The sequence below is a fragment of the Myotis myotis genome, unplaced genomic scaffold (assembly GCF_014108235.1).
Source record: "Myotis myotis isolate mMyoMyo1 unplaced genomic scaffold, mMyoMyo1.p scaffold_m19_p_9, whole genome shotgun sequence".
In the NCBI taxonomy this organism is placed as follows: domain Eukaryota; kingdom Metazoa; phylum Chordata; class Mammalia; order Chiroptera; family Vespertilionidae; genus Myotis; species Myotis myotis.
In genome coordinates, this window is record NW_023416401.1 from 31,750,848 (window position 1) to 31,767,548 (window position 16,701).

Here is a 16,701-nt window from a genome sequence, read left to right on the forward strand (position 1 = left end):
TACTAGTAAAAACCAGTACCTCTAAAATTAATTTTTACTTTTTTTCCCAACCTAAAGAAAGGGGAGACACAGTAGTGTCCATTATGCCATTGTTGTTAGGAAATGGAATTTACCTATTTGCCCTCTTATTAATGGCTGAGCTGCATTCCTAGTTTCTTTGCTTTAGGAAACTTTCAAATCTCCAACCATTTGTCTATACTGGAGTCTATAGTATGCCATGCTGATTGCTGGAGGGCAGTAATCTACCCTAGAAGGCATTCTGAGTGTAGCAGCTTGCTCTCAATACCTGTGTCGTGGGCAGGGTCTAGTCTCCTCCCTAAGTAGGAACGCACATACTCAGTGTGGCCCCGGCCCCTTTTCAGAAGCCCCAGCCTGGATGGAGCCCTCCCACCTGCCACAGCTTCTGCTCCAGCATCCATGTCACCCATCTTTAGTTTGGGGCTTACAGTAGAGGAGGTTGGGGTGGGAACCTACCAAATGAATTTGTATTCCCTCTGACTTTATTGAAATAGTTATGATTTCCATCAAATCCAGATGTAAAATAGCAATTATTTTATCGATGGTTGTTGTATAAAATCACATATCATCTGCCTTCCCAGAAAATACATTGGTTTAAATTCCTGCGAGAAACATTAGTGACATCCTAAGGATCATTCCTGGATGTGAAGGGACTGATTATCATTTGAGGAATGTCACCGAGAGGTTGCTGTGTGACCCTCCCTGCAAGGTGACAACAACCATCCATTTAGGCTTGTTTTCTGGGCCTGTTTTTATAAAGCTCCTCCCTTTCCCTTTTACATTTAAAACAGTCCTGGATTGGGCCACAAATCAGTCACACTCCAAATAACCTGATTGCATGGGGTCTGAAGGTGGGCTGGTGGGACAACAGAACTCAATGCAGGAATTAGGAAGATAAATAGGAGTTAGAACAGTGCTTCCCATGCGGAAAATCTGAGCAGTGCTGCAGGAGAGGGTGCACCATGTCCTTCTGCCTGCAGACTCCAAAAGGGCCATGGGGTTGCACCTCTAAAAATATGAAGTGAAATACAGAAATGCAAAGAGCCAGGTCCCTCTTCTCATAAATGATGAAATTGGGACCCCAAAGAGGGGAATTGACTCATCCAACACTGAACAGCCAGTTAATGTCCATGTGGAGATTCAAGTCCAATCCTCCCTGTGTTTGTCCGTATGTTTCTTGTCTCCCTTGTCATCTCATGTTGTTCAGGACATGGTGACATCTAAAGGAATTGTGGCCTTCGTTTAAAAAGTCATCTCTGGGTCCTTATTAGAGACCATTGGATTGCTTACAGGCTCACCACTCTCACTTCTTGGCCCTCTCTTGGCCCTGTAGTTGTGACATGCGTAGCAGGATGAGGATGCCCCACGGAGCCCTCACGGGGCCATGTTAGAGCACCTGGAATCTGAAAAGCCCTTTAACTGGTTCCATGAGTGAGTGATTCAAATTCCTCCCCAGCCCCCAGAGGTTGTTATATCCTGAATGGTGTCCATTTCTGCCTCACAACCACTGACTGAGGGCATCGGCTGTGCAGGTTGGGCATAGAGTAGGCCTCCTAATGCAGTCACCTGATAAAGATAGATGTTCAGCTTTACAGAGTCAGCTGGGGAATCAGCATTCTGTACCACAAAGGCCTGCCCTCCTGGTTCAGCCAAGTCATTAGCATTCAAATTGGAAGACCCATATCCCAGCAACCACCTCCCACCCATAGCCTCTTTGGGGTTAAGCTATATGTCTGAACGGAAATCATGTATATGTCATAACTCTATTTACTTCTTCTTCAGTAGCATCTCAATCCTGAATCTGCCTTCATTCCCTCCCCACCCACCACCCCCCCGCCAGTTTTTGCTTCACTGGGGAACAGGAGCTGAGGATTTTAGCCAATGGGTTCTCACCCTGATGATACCCATCAAGACCTAAAACATGATCCAGAAGAAAACATTCATTAGGCAAAGTGAAAAGTTAACAGACAAAATGACCCTGCCATTGCCAGACTTCCTCTGTTGTTTTCTTTGTACCATTTTATTTCTTTTTTAAAAAATGTTGGTTTATATCCAGTTGCATATCAAACCAGCATCTCTTCTACATGCAAGGTATCTAGTTTGGCTTCACTGAATATCACTCGGAAAATGGAGTGGAATATTCAGCCTGTTGCACTGTCCCTGAGCTTCCCTCTCTCATGTGGAGACTGTGGTTTTAAAAAATTGAAATCTTTTATGTAAATTTTACGTGAGCAGATATTTCTGCCTAAGCAATTTGGTTACAAAAGGCTCTCAAGGAACTCAAGGAGCTCCAAATAAAGCATATGTCTCAATTAAAAAACAAAACAAAACAAAAACCTCAGTTGCAAAGTTATAATGATATGATTTCTCTGTGAGAGGAGTGTCGGGACTTATGATTACTCTGTTTCCATGTCCCAGCCAGAGAGTGACATTTCACAGTTTACCACTAGCCAATATTTTTGTTAAACCCAGAATTGTGTTTTATTGTCCTGCCAAACAGGTCCTTCCCTGCCCTTGAGCCCTGCTGTGGTGGTCGTCGTTGCCGTGGTGTTGGTGTTGTGTGTGGTCTGCTGCATGGCAGTGTGTGGGTCAATTGATCCATGTGTAAACTGATGTACCACTGGGGTTTTAACACTGTGTCTCTGTAACTGTTTGCGCTGCTAGCTGCTACACTGAAGCAACCATGCTGTTCTCAAGGCAGTCTACCCTTGATGATTTAGATGGACCAGAAACTGTTCCTAAAACAAGTGAGCGTGCTCGACCTAGGCTCCGTAAAATGCTCAGCTTGGATATGTCCTCCTCATCAGCTGACAGTGGCAGTTTAGCATCAAGGTGCTTAACTTGTGCATGCTTTGTTCTGTGATTTTATATCTCCGCCCCCGTCTCATTGCAAATATAAGTTTGTGTGATATATATTTTCTTTTTTTTCTTTTAAGAATTTGCATGAATAACCAAAGCATAACCACTACCTTTCTGGGACATACCTGGTTATTCCCAGGACAGCATTCTAGTAAACTAACTGCTCTTTAGTTTTTGTCTGTTAGGAGTTTCTTAAAAACCCTTATTATAAACATTGCCCTCCACTTTGTAAGTATGTTACACTTTTCACTTTCGAAGAAATAAGCATGTTTCCTCCTTGATTGGGAGCTCATGTAGGCAGACCTCACAGGGGAAAATGAGATGTTTCTCGTGATTTCATCAAAAGATACATGCAGTAGGAAAAATTATGAAAATTCGTCACATATGGTCTTTTTAATAGAGAATAAATCTGCCCACATTTTATATGCATAACTGACATAAAAGTCAGAACAGATTTTACCATTGATTTTTTTAAAAAGAATAGTATGCTGCAATAGATAGACTAGATCACATTTGTAGACTGGGACTTGTTTTGTTTAGAAAAGATAACTTTGGGCTTAAGTTTCCTCATTAAATCCTATCATAAAATAATAATCTGTTAGAAATGAAATGAAATCCAAAAGCTCTTTTTTGAGTTGCCTTTGAATGGTCAGCAGGACACAGGAGCATCAGCTATGTTGTGCTTATCCTGGCACCACAATAACCCAAACCAAACGAATTTCAATTTTGGCAAATCAGAGGGCCATTAACCTCTTTTTGCCGGCAGCTATGTACCCTTACACAGTGCTGCAGGATGCCAGGCCTGGCAATGGTGGAATGCTTTGCCATGAGGTGTCCTCTGGCAGACACAGGCTGTGCTGTTCCACTGTGCTGCTTCCTGAAGGTACCAGGATCTGTTGAATCCCTTTGGGGACAGACCAAATCAAAAACCATAGAGAGCATTCCTGTCATTGGGTATAGTGTGACTGGAAGTTAGAATGGGTTGGAGCTGGCTCCAGTGGTCTGAAAATTCCCTGGGGTGATCAGTCAATTTCATGGCCTTCCTAGGAGGCTAATTGAGGTAAGTCTTAGCAAAAATCCGGTTTGGCATGACATTCCAAGAGCCTTCTACGTGATGTGCATGCATGCTGAGGGCCAAAGCCCTGGGAATACTAAACACCTGAGAAGGTCCCAAGAACTCGTGCAAATCTGGTTTTTCAGCCTCAGGACTCAGCCAAGTTTCATCCATTCATTCACTTATTCATTAACATGTCTATACTGGTGTCAATGATAAGAAAAATGGGTATAGTCTATGCATTTGAGAATCTCAGTGTTTATAGCCCCTAGTTGCCCACATAGGCCATTCAGAGAGATAATAGTGCATGTTTCAGAATCTAACAAGTTATAGTTTTATATCCACAGATTCCACGGATGTGTCTGAGGTAAATAATATTAAAACGCATGCCATGAATTTCACTGGTGGGCCAGCTCTATTTTCATTCCCAACTTTTTCTGCATGGGCCTGCCAGGGAAAGTTAGAAGATAGAACACAAAAAGGAGGAGAGGAGGGTGCGAGAGAAAAGAACAGGATGCCAGAAAGAGAGAGTGAGTTAAGGGTGGAGAGCTGATAGGAAGTGAACACTAGGAGGGGCGCTGGCAGAAGAAAATCAGTGGAAATAGTTGGGAGGAGAGAGAGCAGGACTGCCCCTTGAGGGTGGAGCAGGCAGCCCCAAGGAGAGATCACGCTGGTGAGAAGATGGTGGGTGTTTCCATGTGTAGACAAAGAGGTTATCGGGAGCTAGAAATGGTGAAAATTCAGTCAATGTAATAAGCATCAATAAGAAAAAGGCAAAGGGTGAGAAAACAGAAGGAACAATTATGAAAGAAGTGGGCCATCTTTTAAAATAAAGCATGCTGTTGCTTAGCCAATATTTTATTATTCCTATCGTCCTCTTCTGGATCTGGGTGGGCCCACGGCAAGGACTGAGAGTAGAGTTTATGTTGGTCAGCACCAACAGACCCACACCGGCAAGGCTTCTCACTTCCGTGCAGCCTGCTTTAAAGGGTAGAGAGGGGTAGGTATGCTCTGCTGTGTCTCCATTGGGAGTAAACGCTGGAACCCATGGCTGTGAATCTTGAGATCACTTTTAAAACCTCCATGCCCAGGTGGGTTTAGCAGCCTGTAAGCCATGTGACTTGCTCTGGTTTTCAACTGGGTGTGTGCCCTGCCAGCTCTTGCACTGAAGAGGGTGCTGTTGGCAGCTGCAGACCCGGTGTGGCGATCCTGAAGGAACAAAGCAGATGGGATGCAGGGAAGGGATTGTGGCCTTTGACTTCTCACCTGTCTTATCTGGGAGCACTAAGGAGGTATCTGGAGAGCTTGAGAGGAGGCCGAGGAGCTGGGTGCTAAGCCAGGGGTCTGTGCCCGTCCCTCTCTCCCGACAGCGAGCCCACGCAGTGCACCATGCTGTACTCGCGCCAGGGGACCACCGAAACCATCGAGGAGGTGGAGGCCGAGCAGGACGAGGTGGAGGCCAGCCCGGATGTGGAGGCCCAGGAGGACGAGGACATGGGGGTCCAGGACAGCGACGATGAGGAGGGCAGTGAGTCCGAGGTGGACATGGGGCCAGATGGGCTTGAGGGGTCCGAGGAGGAGGCGGACGAGGAGGCGGACGAGGAGGCGGAGGAGGAAGAGGCAGAGGAGGCCCAGGACTCCGAGGAGGCCGAGGAGGCCGGCCTCACCCCGGACACTGAGTTGCCGCAGTCCTTCGCCGAGGACGGAGACATGGAGGTCCCGCCGTCCTACAGCAAGGCGGTCAGCTTCGAGCGCCTGTCCTTCGGCTCGCAGGACGACTCCGCGGGGCCGAGCCGCATGGCCGTCAGCCCCGACGACAGCCGCTCCTTGGACAGGCTGGGGCCCAGCATCTTACCGTCCCTGACGCACGAGCTGACGGCCAGCGAGCTGCTGCTGAACAAGTAAGAGCCCGTGGGCAGCGGGGGGCGTCTGGGAGCCATGCGCTGGGGTTGCACATGGAGGAAACTCGATGTAAACACGCCCACCTGCGTGTTTACAGCGAACAGACACAGCTCTCATCCTCCTCGGGCTGCAGATACCACACAGACTGCGGCACGTCTGTCACTAAGGGTAGCACGAGCAAGAGCTGGCAGTAGACACTGCTCGGGTGTCTTCTGTGAGATAATATTGGGGGGGTTTCCACAGGAAATCTGGGGGCAGGGGAAGGGGAAGGACAGGAAGCACCTTGAACGTGGCAATCAGTAATTTGGAGAAATGAAGACAAAAGTATTGTCATGCTTATGCTCACAGGATGTTCCACGATGATGAGCTTGAAGAGTCGGAGAAATTCTACGTGGACCAGCCGCGGTTCCTGCTGCTGTTCTACGCCATGTACAACACCCTGGTGGCCCGCTCGGAAATGGTGTGCTACTTTGTGATCATCCTGAACCACATGGTCTCTGCCTCCGTAATCACCCTCGTGCTCCCCATTCTGATCTTCCTCTGGGCCATGCTGTCTGTCCCGAGGCCCAGCAGACGGTTCTGGATGATGGCCATTGTCTACACAGAGGTAGGCCTTGGGCACAACCTCCGGCAAGCTGCGTGGGGCATTTGCGCTAGGTGGGCCTGCCCCGACTCCCAGGCAGTTGCACACAGAACTATCAGTAGATGTCTATTCTTCGGCAGATAAATGAATATGCCTGACAGTTACCTAGTGCTGCTAATTGTATATATCTTTTTACATTTCACACCTCACACAAGATAGGTGCTAATATCATTCCTACTTAATAGTAAGGGACCAACTTTAATAAGGTTAAATCATTGGCCCAAAGTTACCCAGCTAGTGAGTGGTGGGGCAGACTCCTGAAGCCTGGTTGTCTGTCCTGTGATATTAACCACGGAGATAACCACAGTGCTATGCAGACCCAAGCGTAGTGCCTGAGCCTGGAAATATTCCGTGAATGGATGCTGAATTAAATAACACAGTAAGCCCTTTTAATATAGTTATTGCAGCAAGAACATATCCCATTTTTATACTTAGGCTTTAAATGGGAATAACAAGGGCCCATCAGTAGATGAGTGGATTAAAAAGCTGTGGTATATTTACACCATGGAATACTATGCAGCAGTAAAAAAGGAGGATCTCTTACCCTTTGAGACAGCATGGAGGGACAAGGAGAGTATTATGATAAGTGAAATAAGCCAGTCAGAGAAAGGCAAGTATGTGGAATCTAATGAACAAAATAAACTGATGAACAAAATAGATCCAGAAGCATGGAACAAACTGTCAAATCTCAGAAGGAAGGAGGAGGTGAGTGGGTAAGAGGAAAGAGATCAACCAAAGAACCTGTATACATACATGCATAAGTCATGGACATAGACAGTTGGGTGGTAAAGGCCTGGGATGGAGCGTGGGGGTAGGCTAGAAGGGGTTAATGGGGGGAGGGGGGGGATAAAAGGAGACATAAGTAATACTTTCAACAATAAAGATTTTTAAAAAATAAACAAAAAATAAACAGAAGTGTGACTCGATCAGATTTGTGTTTTTGCAAGTTTTTATACAGAATGAAAGTGGACACATTGAGACCAGCTAGGAAACTATTTTAATTGTGGGTGAAAAGTAATAGGGTTTGAATGCAGTGACAATGAGGTTGAAGATGAGTGGGTAAATGTGGTTTCAGTAATTGACTAAAGCTTTTTGCGGTGTGAAGGAGAAGGGGAGAGGCAAGAATGACCTCCAGGTTTCTGCTTTGGAATTTGGTATGTGGGGATATTCACTAAGATAAGAAACACAGGACTGTTCTTTGCAGAAGCTTGACTAAGAAGACAGGTGAGAGAGAAGAGCTAAAGGAAGACTCTAGGACGGTCCAGAGAGGACTTTTTAAAGTATTTTTATTAATGAATTGTGTATATTGCAATGAATTCCTGATGATATAGACATTAGAGGAATGCTTAAATGAAACCCATCAATTTTCTCATTTGTCCTTCTCTCTCAACATGCTACTTTTCTACAACATTTATACACTTATAACAGCACAACTGGCCAGTTTGTTTCATTCACTTTTATATCTTCTTGAGAAGAAATTCCAGTGAGCAATAAAGTAGGGAGAAGAAAGAGATTGGAGTAAAGTGAAAATTGTGTACATCAAACCTGTGTAATATTGTTCATAAAGATTGCAAATTAAAGCAGTACATAAAATATAAAGACATAAACATTATTCTGCTCTTGTGTCCTAATACCACACTTTAATAGCTGATAATTATATATGTATCAAATAAATCAGTATAAATTAGCCTAATTCTCAAAAATAGGGGATATTATTTAAGCAGTGCCATGAGTGACCTGACTGGCCCTGAAATATCTATGATCAAAGGCACTCGCGATGGTGAGATTTAGCTCCTGTTCTGAAGTCAGTGGTCTGTAAGAATGATGATGTAATCATTCTACATAATTGTGTGCATTTCTACCATCAAAACTGTGAAATGGATTTTTCTTGGTTGTTTTATATTGCTGTTTCTCCTATATAACTATTCTTATAAGGACTTTTTTTTTTTTAATTTCTATCATCCATGTGTAGGTGACAATTGTGATCAAGTATTTCTTCCAATTTGGGTTCTTTCCCTGGAATCAGCTGGTGGAATTGAACAAGGACAAACCTTTATACCCAACTAATATTATAGGTGTGGAAAAGAAAGATGGTTATGTTCTTTATGATCTCATTCAGCTCCTGACTCTTTTCTTCCATCGATCAATTTTGAAGGTACAGTTTTAACAGTTAACCAGCATGTGTTGATAATTGTCGCTGTAATATTCCTAGAGTCTGTGAACATTAGGATTGGTGACAGTGCTGAAGGGTCAGTGGATGGTGTCTACTGTATGCTTTAAAACACACACACACACACACACACAAAGAGTTATATTCATTTAGTGGACATTTTCTCCAATACTCTGTGCTCAATAATGTAACTTATAATAAATCTGGGAGCAAATTTTCCCGTATTTCCACCCTGGGTTGAACATGCAATAATTAATTCACACATGTGGGAATTGCATACATTCTGTACAATAGCTTAATGCCTGATATGCTAAATTCTACTCCTAGTTTAAGCCAGAACCTCAGAGAGCTACAATTTGGAGTGGATCATATTGCTTTTCATCTCCATCCCAACCTCTGCCTACCACCTTGTAGCATTGCTTTTCTTGGGTAGTTTTTTGTCATGAAGCCGCTAGCTTTAGTGAGAGACTATACATTCAATGGTCTGGTGACACCAGTGCTGTGCTTTGCTTCTTGGAAGCTCAATGTTGAGAAAGCTGCTTATCACACTGCCCTGGGAAGACCTGCCTACAGGGTGACCTGTCTCAGAGTCAGTAACTCTTGTCATCCTCCTGAGCAATTATGTGGGTTTTTTCTTCTTGTAGACTATGAACTGTAAGCTAAGCTTGTAAATGATAACAATTAGAAAGTATTGCATAGCATACACTTTATGTGATGATATACCTATTGTCACAACTTTACTTTTCTTCTCTTACCCATGTTTCCTTTTATAAAATATTTACATTTATTTTATCAAGTAGTATCTTTATTAGTTCCTGTTTAGAACAGGCTTGACCTAAGTTAATAAATACACACACATCCTATATAATAAAAGCATAATATAATAAAAGCATTTATTTGTCCTTTTGGATGAAGCGGGAGCTGTGAGGGCAGAGGCAGAGGCAGCTGCTGTGGTGCCAGGGGGCCAAGCCCCTTGCACAAATTTCGTGCATCGGGTCTCTAGCGTGTGTGTATGTGTGTGTGTGTGTGTGTATATATATATATATATACTAGTACCTCAAATCTCATATACATTCACTATGTACAGTAAATGAAATTTTCAAAGAAGAAATTAAAGTATATAATATAAAATATCAAAATTTTATTTATTGTACACTTTAAATATAAAATTGTAGCTATTAAACCATTTGATTATTGATGAAAAGTAGTGTGTGTATATATATATATATATATATATACACACACACATACATATATACCCATACATATGTAACACTGTGTTCAACTTCTGTCATACTTAGTGGGCTATTTCAAATTGGGTTCATCTGTGTATAGCTTTAGTCAAGATCTTTTTTCTCTCTTCTGTCACCTTGGAAAGTGCCCAAGTCCCTAACCTTTCATTTTGCAGTCACCTTACCTATCTTATTGGGTTGTGGCAGGTTTTCAAAGGTATGTTATTCAAGGAAATCAGCCAAAATTGAACTTGCCCAAAAGCACCAGTTTTTCTGATAAATATGCTAATTTTCTGAATTAATCCACTTTACTAATTCTTGTTATGACTATATTAATATATTAACTTTATATCTTTTTAGTTCCAGAAACTAGTTAAAATTTCAGCATTTAAAACATAATGGTATACTTTTGGCCACCTTACAATTATCTTAAAACTTTTGTATCCTTTTGCATGTCATTTAAAACTTTTTATAAACCTTTAGGCATTTTTACTACTTTTCATCAATAATCAAATGGTTTAACAGCTACAATTTTATATTTAAAGTGTACAATAAATAAAATTTTGATATTTTATATTATATACTTTAATTTCTTCTTTGAAAATTTCATTTACTGTACATAGTGAATGTATATGAGATTTGAGGTACTAGTATGATGCTAAAATTTTGGATAATGATATGAAAAATACTTTTTGGAATGATAAATCTTTTCATGAAAAAAAAAACCCAGCTCTTATAGAATGCTGCTATGGAAACCAAACAATGAAAACTATGTAGGAATTAGAAAAGTGGTTAAAACTATCCTATTTAGTATTAGTTGCTGCAATTTTATAAATAATTAGAAGAATTAACAAACTTAAATGTACTACTAAAAAGTAGGGAAAGAATCTAAATATGTTAAAATGTTGGCAAAGACAAAACAATTTTTAAAATGATTTGAAAGAAATTAGTAAAAACTGAAAAATCCCACTATGAACACCTAAAATGTTTGTAAGAATACATTCATTTGATATGGTTAAAAATAGTATATCTATAAATAAATATTTAAGAGTAATTTGTAAATTAGGTGACTTTGTCTTTTGGTGAACTAATTATTCTCTGAGTTGGTTTTTGACCAATTAATTTTTAGCAAATTGGCCTGGAGCTCTTATTCCCCAAAGTATGTGTCAGAGGGAGGACTGGTCAAGGCCTTGGGGATCAAATGCAGATTCTGGCTGTCTGGGTGCTCAGGAGGCTGTGAGTTCATTGGGGAGCTTTGTCCAACAGCTGCAAAGTTCAATTTATTTTTTTTAATTAAATCTTTATTGTTCAGATTATTACATTTGTTCCTCTTCCCCTCCCCACCACAACTCCCCTCCACCCAGTTCCCACCCGACCCTCTGCCCTTACTCCCCACCCACTGTCCTCATTCATGGGTGTGCGATTTTTGTCCAGTCTCTTCCCGCACCCCCCACACCCCTTTCCCCCCAAGAATAGTCAGTCCATTCCCTTTCTATGCCCCTGATTCTATTATAATCACCAGTTCATTCTGTTAATCAGATTATGTATTCCCTTGATTTTTAGATTCACTTGTTGATAGATGTGTATTTGTTCATAATTTGTATCTTTACCTTTTTCTTCTTCTTCCTCTTCTTAAAGGATACCTTTCAGCATTTCATATAATACTGGTTTGGTGGTGATGAACTCCTTTAGCTTTTTCTTATCTGTGAAGCTCTTTATCTGGCCTTCAGTTCTGAATGATAGCTTTGCTGGATAAAGTAATCTTGGTTGTAGGTTCTTCGAATTCATCAGTTTGAATATTTCTTGCCACTCCCTTCTAGCCTGCAAAGTTTCTGTTGAGAAATCAGCTGACAGTCGTATGGGTACTCCCTTGTATGTAACTGAGTTTCTTTCTCTTGCTGCTTTTAAGAGTCTCTCTTTGTCTTTTGCTCTTGGCATTTTAATTATGATGTGTCTTGGTGTGGTCCTCTTTGGATTCCTTTTGTTTGGGGTTCTCTGCGCTTCCTGGACTTGTAAGTCTATTTCTTTCACCAGGTAGGGGAAGTTTTCTGTCATTATTTCTTCAAATAGTTTTCAATATCTTCCTCTCTCTCTTCTTCTGGCACCCCTATAATTCTGATGTTGGTACGCTTGAAGCTGTCCCAGAGGCTCCTTACAATATCTTCGTATTTTTGGATTCTTTTTTCATTTTGCTTTTCTGGTTGGGTTTTTTTTGCTTCTTTGTATTTCAAATCATTGACTTGATTCTTGTGATCCTCTAGTCTGCTGTTGGGAGTCTGTATAATTTTTATTTCAGTCAGTGTATGCTTAATTTCTAGTTGGTCCTTTATCACAACATCGAGAGTCTCACTAGATTTCTTGAGGATCTCACTACATTTATCGGCGGTCTCACCAGTCTTTTTGAGGGCCTTACTAAATTTATCAGCGGCTTCTAGACAGTTCTTGAGAGACCTTAAAAGTGTGGTTTTGAACTCTATATCCAGCAGTTTGCTTTCCTCCATTTCTGTCATTTGTGTCCTGTTTCTTTGTCTCCGCATTTTTTATGCTTTCTTGGTGCACCCCCTTGTGGTCTTTGTGCAGTCTTGTTGTAGTAAAGCCTTGATTGTTGTAGGTAACACTGGGGGGGATTTGACCTCCAGGCCAATTGGCTGTGAGAATCAGCTGTGTCTGCAGTGGGAGAACTTCTGTCCTGATCTCTAGGGAGGTGCTAATCTAGCCTCTGCCTGAGGCTATCCAGCAAATGCCTCCGTGCAAGGCGTGGGCGGGGCGGGTCCCAGGGAATCAACAGGGCAGGGGGGAGTGAGCAGTTATGGCTGCTCTCAGTCCTGCCTTCAGAGGCTCTGCTTCTCAGTGTTCCAGCAATTGCTGCAAGTACCTCAGAGAGAAAGCTGCCCTCGAGTTCCAAACAATGCCAGACAGTCCCGCTTCTCCCGTTTGAGTCTGGGTCCCCAGAGACTCGCCCGGAGCTGGAGCTCAGAGCCTGAGACTCCCTCCCGATTGAAAACGACAACCGCACCCTCAGCCGCCAGCCTGCTCCACACACACCTCCGCACCTTTGTAGTTTACTTCCACACCGCACCTCCTCTGAGTCTCGGTATCCTTTTCTCTTTCCTTCTAGTTGTAGAATTTCCACTCAGCCAGCCTTCCTGTGGTTCTGGGTGATGTCCGTTCCATCTTTTAGGTGTATTTTTGAAGTGGTTGTGCGAGGCAGCAAACTCCTGTGTTTACCTATGCCGCCATCTTGGTTTCTCCACAAGTTCAATTTAGCATGTCAGGGTGACTTGCGGTCCAGGTGGCATCATGCTCCAGAAAGGCCTCTGCTCTCTCTCCTCCTTTTCCGCTGTCATTTCTCCCCTCTTTATCGGCCCTTTCACCCCATTTCCCTGAAGCAAAACCCAGGCTCTGCAGAATGCATCATAATCTGTTTCACATGTGGGCCAGCATTTTTTGAGTTAAGTATTTGCAGCTCTGTTTCTGAGTCAGCCATGGATGAATCAAGGATTCACATCATGTGTTATATAGCTTGGGGAGGGACAGCATTATTATTATTCAAGTGCAGATATTTAGTAAACATGGGGCAATGGGGCTAAATTCACCCACTTATACTTCAAGTTGATCCTTGGAGTGCTAGTCTTAAGCATAGTGAGGTGTGTTCTGGAAAGCACTTTTCATGGAACAAGTCAAGAGATTGTAATTTTGCCTTTTTTCTACCTGCCAAACATCACCTGTCTCCATCTCACTTAATTAGCCAAACTTTTATCATCTTACCCACCCATATCCACTTTCCTGGGACCATCATAAAATTATAGATAATAAGCTTTCTTAGAATCTCTCCCTGCCTTGGTTTTCTCATCTTTTTTAATTACAGCTTTATTGAGATATAATCGATAAAATTATAAAATATTTAAACTGGACATGTGGTGATTAGATAAATGCATACATTGTGAAAGGATTCACCCATCTAGGTAATTAACACATTCATCCCCTCACATATGTATTCTTTTTTTTAATGAGAATATTTAAGTTCCATTCTCTTTGCAAATTTCAGTTACATAACAACAGATAATAGCACAGTGTTACCAAAGATAGTCACTCTATTTTGCCTGTGGTTTTCTAATCTTGGGGAGAGTTTGTTTGATGAGATATTATAGGGCAGAACACCAGCTCCCTCACCTGAAACAGCAGTCTGAATTGTCCCTTCCCATGCTTTCTCAGTGCCACGGCCTATGGGATGAAGATGACATTACCGACAGTGGGACCGACAAGGAAGAGACAGATGATGAGCTGTCCCTCAGTCACGGCAGAAGGGACTCCTCTGATTCTCTGAAATCCATCAACCTGGCTGCGTCTACGGAGTCAGTGCACGTGTCCTTCCCTGAGCAGCTGACGGCTGTCCGCAGGAAACGTTCCAACAGCAGCTCCCAGATATCCCCCAGATCCAGCTTTTCTTCAAATAGGTCTCAAAGAGGTATCCCTGGGCTGGAAATACCCACTGAGGTTCTCCTTTTATTGGTGCCAGTGTGTCTGGGGCAGGGAGTTTGCTGGGTGCCACCAAGCAGGCAGGTATTGTGATGTGAATTGAAAGTGCTTTGAAATCAGACAACCCCCCCTGCGCGCCCCCCCCCCCCCCCCCAGAATTCAAGTGCTGACTCAGCTGTGTGTGTGACCTGGGACAGTCACATCATTGCATTGCTCTAAATGTCTGATTCCTTCCGGGACAAGGACGTCAGATAATTGTGAAAAGTGGCCAGCATAGTGCAAGGACCTAATAAGAATTGGGCATACAACACTTTTAAAATCAGATCCACAGATTCTGCTGGGTGTGCCCAGAGTGCTGTAAATCACAATTTATTTCAAAAATATATTTATATTTCATTGATGGGAACTTTCAGCTATACTATCTAATAATTTGCTCATGCATTTATTAATTTCTTACTAAGCAAATGAGTGCAATCAGAAAGTAGATATGCCTTCCAGTTGCCGCTCTAGGAGTAATTGGGTATTTGTATTTATAGCCCTCCTGTCTAAAGCTTACCAAACACTTGTGAACAGTCATGCATTGTATGACTTTTTGATCAACAATCAACGATGGACCGCATATATGATGGTGGTCTACCAGATAGCCTAGGAGGGTAGTAGGCTGTACCATCTAGATTTGTGTACACTCTGTGTTGTTCACACAACCACAAAATTGCCTACTGACATATTTCTCAGAATCTATACCCAAAGCATGTATCATTAATTGGTGCATAACTATATTCATCTTCAGGCAGATGCTGGAAGGTCCTCATATTCATTTTACAGTTAGAGAAATGAGGACATGAGAAAAGGGATGGGCCATGGACCCAACCTGAAAAACCTGCAACCTAGGCCCCTAGGTAGTACTAAAAAAGCTGCTCTTCCCATGTGTTTCTTCTGGGACAAAGATCACATAACAATCCAGGGATGACTCAGCATTTTACCTCCGAAGCAGACTTGAGACAGCAGATTCCAAATGGTCAGTCACTGCTCTGACAGGCATGTGTGTTCTTCCCTCTGAGTCCGTTTCAAGCCATCCCTTTGCCGTGGGGGCCCCAGGGACTCCTGTGATACCTATGTCAATTAGTCCGTGCCTCACAGTGCATCTTGGCTTCTTTCTATTCCTAGGCAGCACAAGCACCCGAAACAGCAGTCAAAAGGGAAGCAGTGTTTTGAGCATCAAGCAAAGAAGCAAAAGGGAACTTTACCTGGAAAAGCTTCAAGAACATTTAATCAGAGCAAAAGCACTTACCATAAAGAAGTGAGTGCATGCAAACACTTGGGTTGTGGGTTTTATTTTAGGGCTGGCGGACTTTGGGAAATAATTGATACCAATCATTTCATACATACCAAAGGTGAAGAACAGAGAAGCGACTTCTCCTATCACAAATATCCTCTTAAGGCAGAAAAAAAATGACCCATTATTAAAAATAATAATATTATTTTTTAAAATCACTTTTCAATAGGTGTGATTCATTTTTACATTCGTTGCATTTAGAAAAACACATGTTCTATTTGAACAGGATAAATAAATAATCTCAGAAGCTCACAGTATGTAATTCCAAGCATTATCATGGAAAAGACTACTGGATAGGGAGGAATTTCCTGTCAAAGCCGGAAGGGCCTCAGACATACACTTTCCTCCTAGAGAGGAGAAACTGAGGCACGTGGTGGGGAGATGGTTTGTCATTGTTATATAGCCGGTCTCCAACAAAATGCACAGGTTCCTCCCAAGTGTCAGGGCTGCAGACAAACAGCAGATGAGGAAGCAACATAGAGGACGTGCAGCAGGGCCGGTCCTGAATATGGGCTCTGAGGCCAGGAGGGCCATCCACACCTGAACATGGCCTTGAACTGAAGGTAAAACCCAGAGCACAGTAAAGATAAGGCAGAGGCTGGACAGACAAGCCAGAGCCAGGAGGACATGGTAACAAAGGACAGAGCAAGGTGAACTCAAAAGCCCAGAGTACTCCCTGGGAACCACGAGAAGAGAGGCCCAGGACCCACCTGGGGGAAGGGCAGGGCTGCCTAACGATGACCTGGCGCCTGGTCAGCCCTTCAGGTCTAAGCACCCTGGTGTATTCCCATGTATTTCTCAGTCCAGCCCTATGCCTCAGGTCTTATTGCTACCTTCAGTTTACAAAAGAGGAAGTGAAAACTAGGAGAGTTAAGTAGCATGCTCAAGGTCTCACAGGTGCAGAGTAAATGAATCAGGTGACAAACCACCTAAATTTCAGGGCTTTATCTCACTATAGTACAAGAAAAAGGGTTCGTGATCCTACCTTGCCAGTGAACTTGTATGCAC

The 16,701-nt window shown here is 42.8% G+C and overlaps 1 protein-coding gene across 5 annotated transcripts in view; it reads left to right on the forward strand.

Annotated features, from left to right (window-relative positions):
* PIEZO2 (piezo type mechanosensitive ion channel component 2) overlaps window positions 1-16,701 on the forward strand; it is a 342,209-nt gene that overhangs the window by 308,353 nt on the left and 17,155 nt on the right. For 4 of the 5 annotated variants that reach the window (XM_036322510.1, XM_036322514.1, XM_036322511.1 and 1 more), the window contains 6 exons: window positions 2,683-2,850; window positions 5,302-5,832; window positions 6,182-6,440; window positions 8,449-8,631; window positions 14,094-14,346; window positions 15,525-15,657. In XM_036322510.1, coding sequence (XP_036178403.1) covers window positions 2,683-2,850; window positions 5,302-5,832; window positions 6,182-6,440; window positions 8,449-8,631; window positions 14,094-14,346; window positions 15,525-15,657 — 1,527 coding nt within the window. The remainder of the gene's footprint in view (window positions 1-2,682; window positions 2,851-5,301; window positions 5,833-6,181; window positions 6,441-8,448; window positions 8,632-14,093; window positions 14,347-15,524; window positions 15,658-16,701) is intronic. The other variant, XM_036322512.1, reaches the window with a different exon arrangement.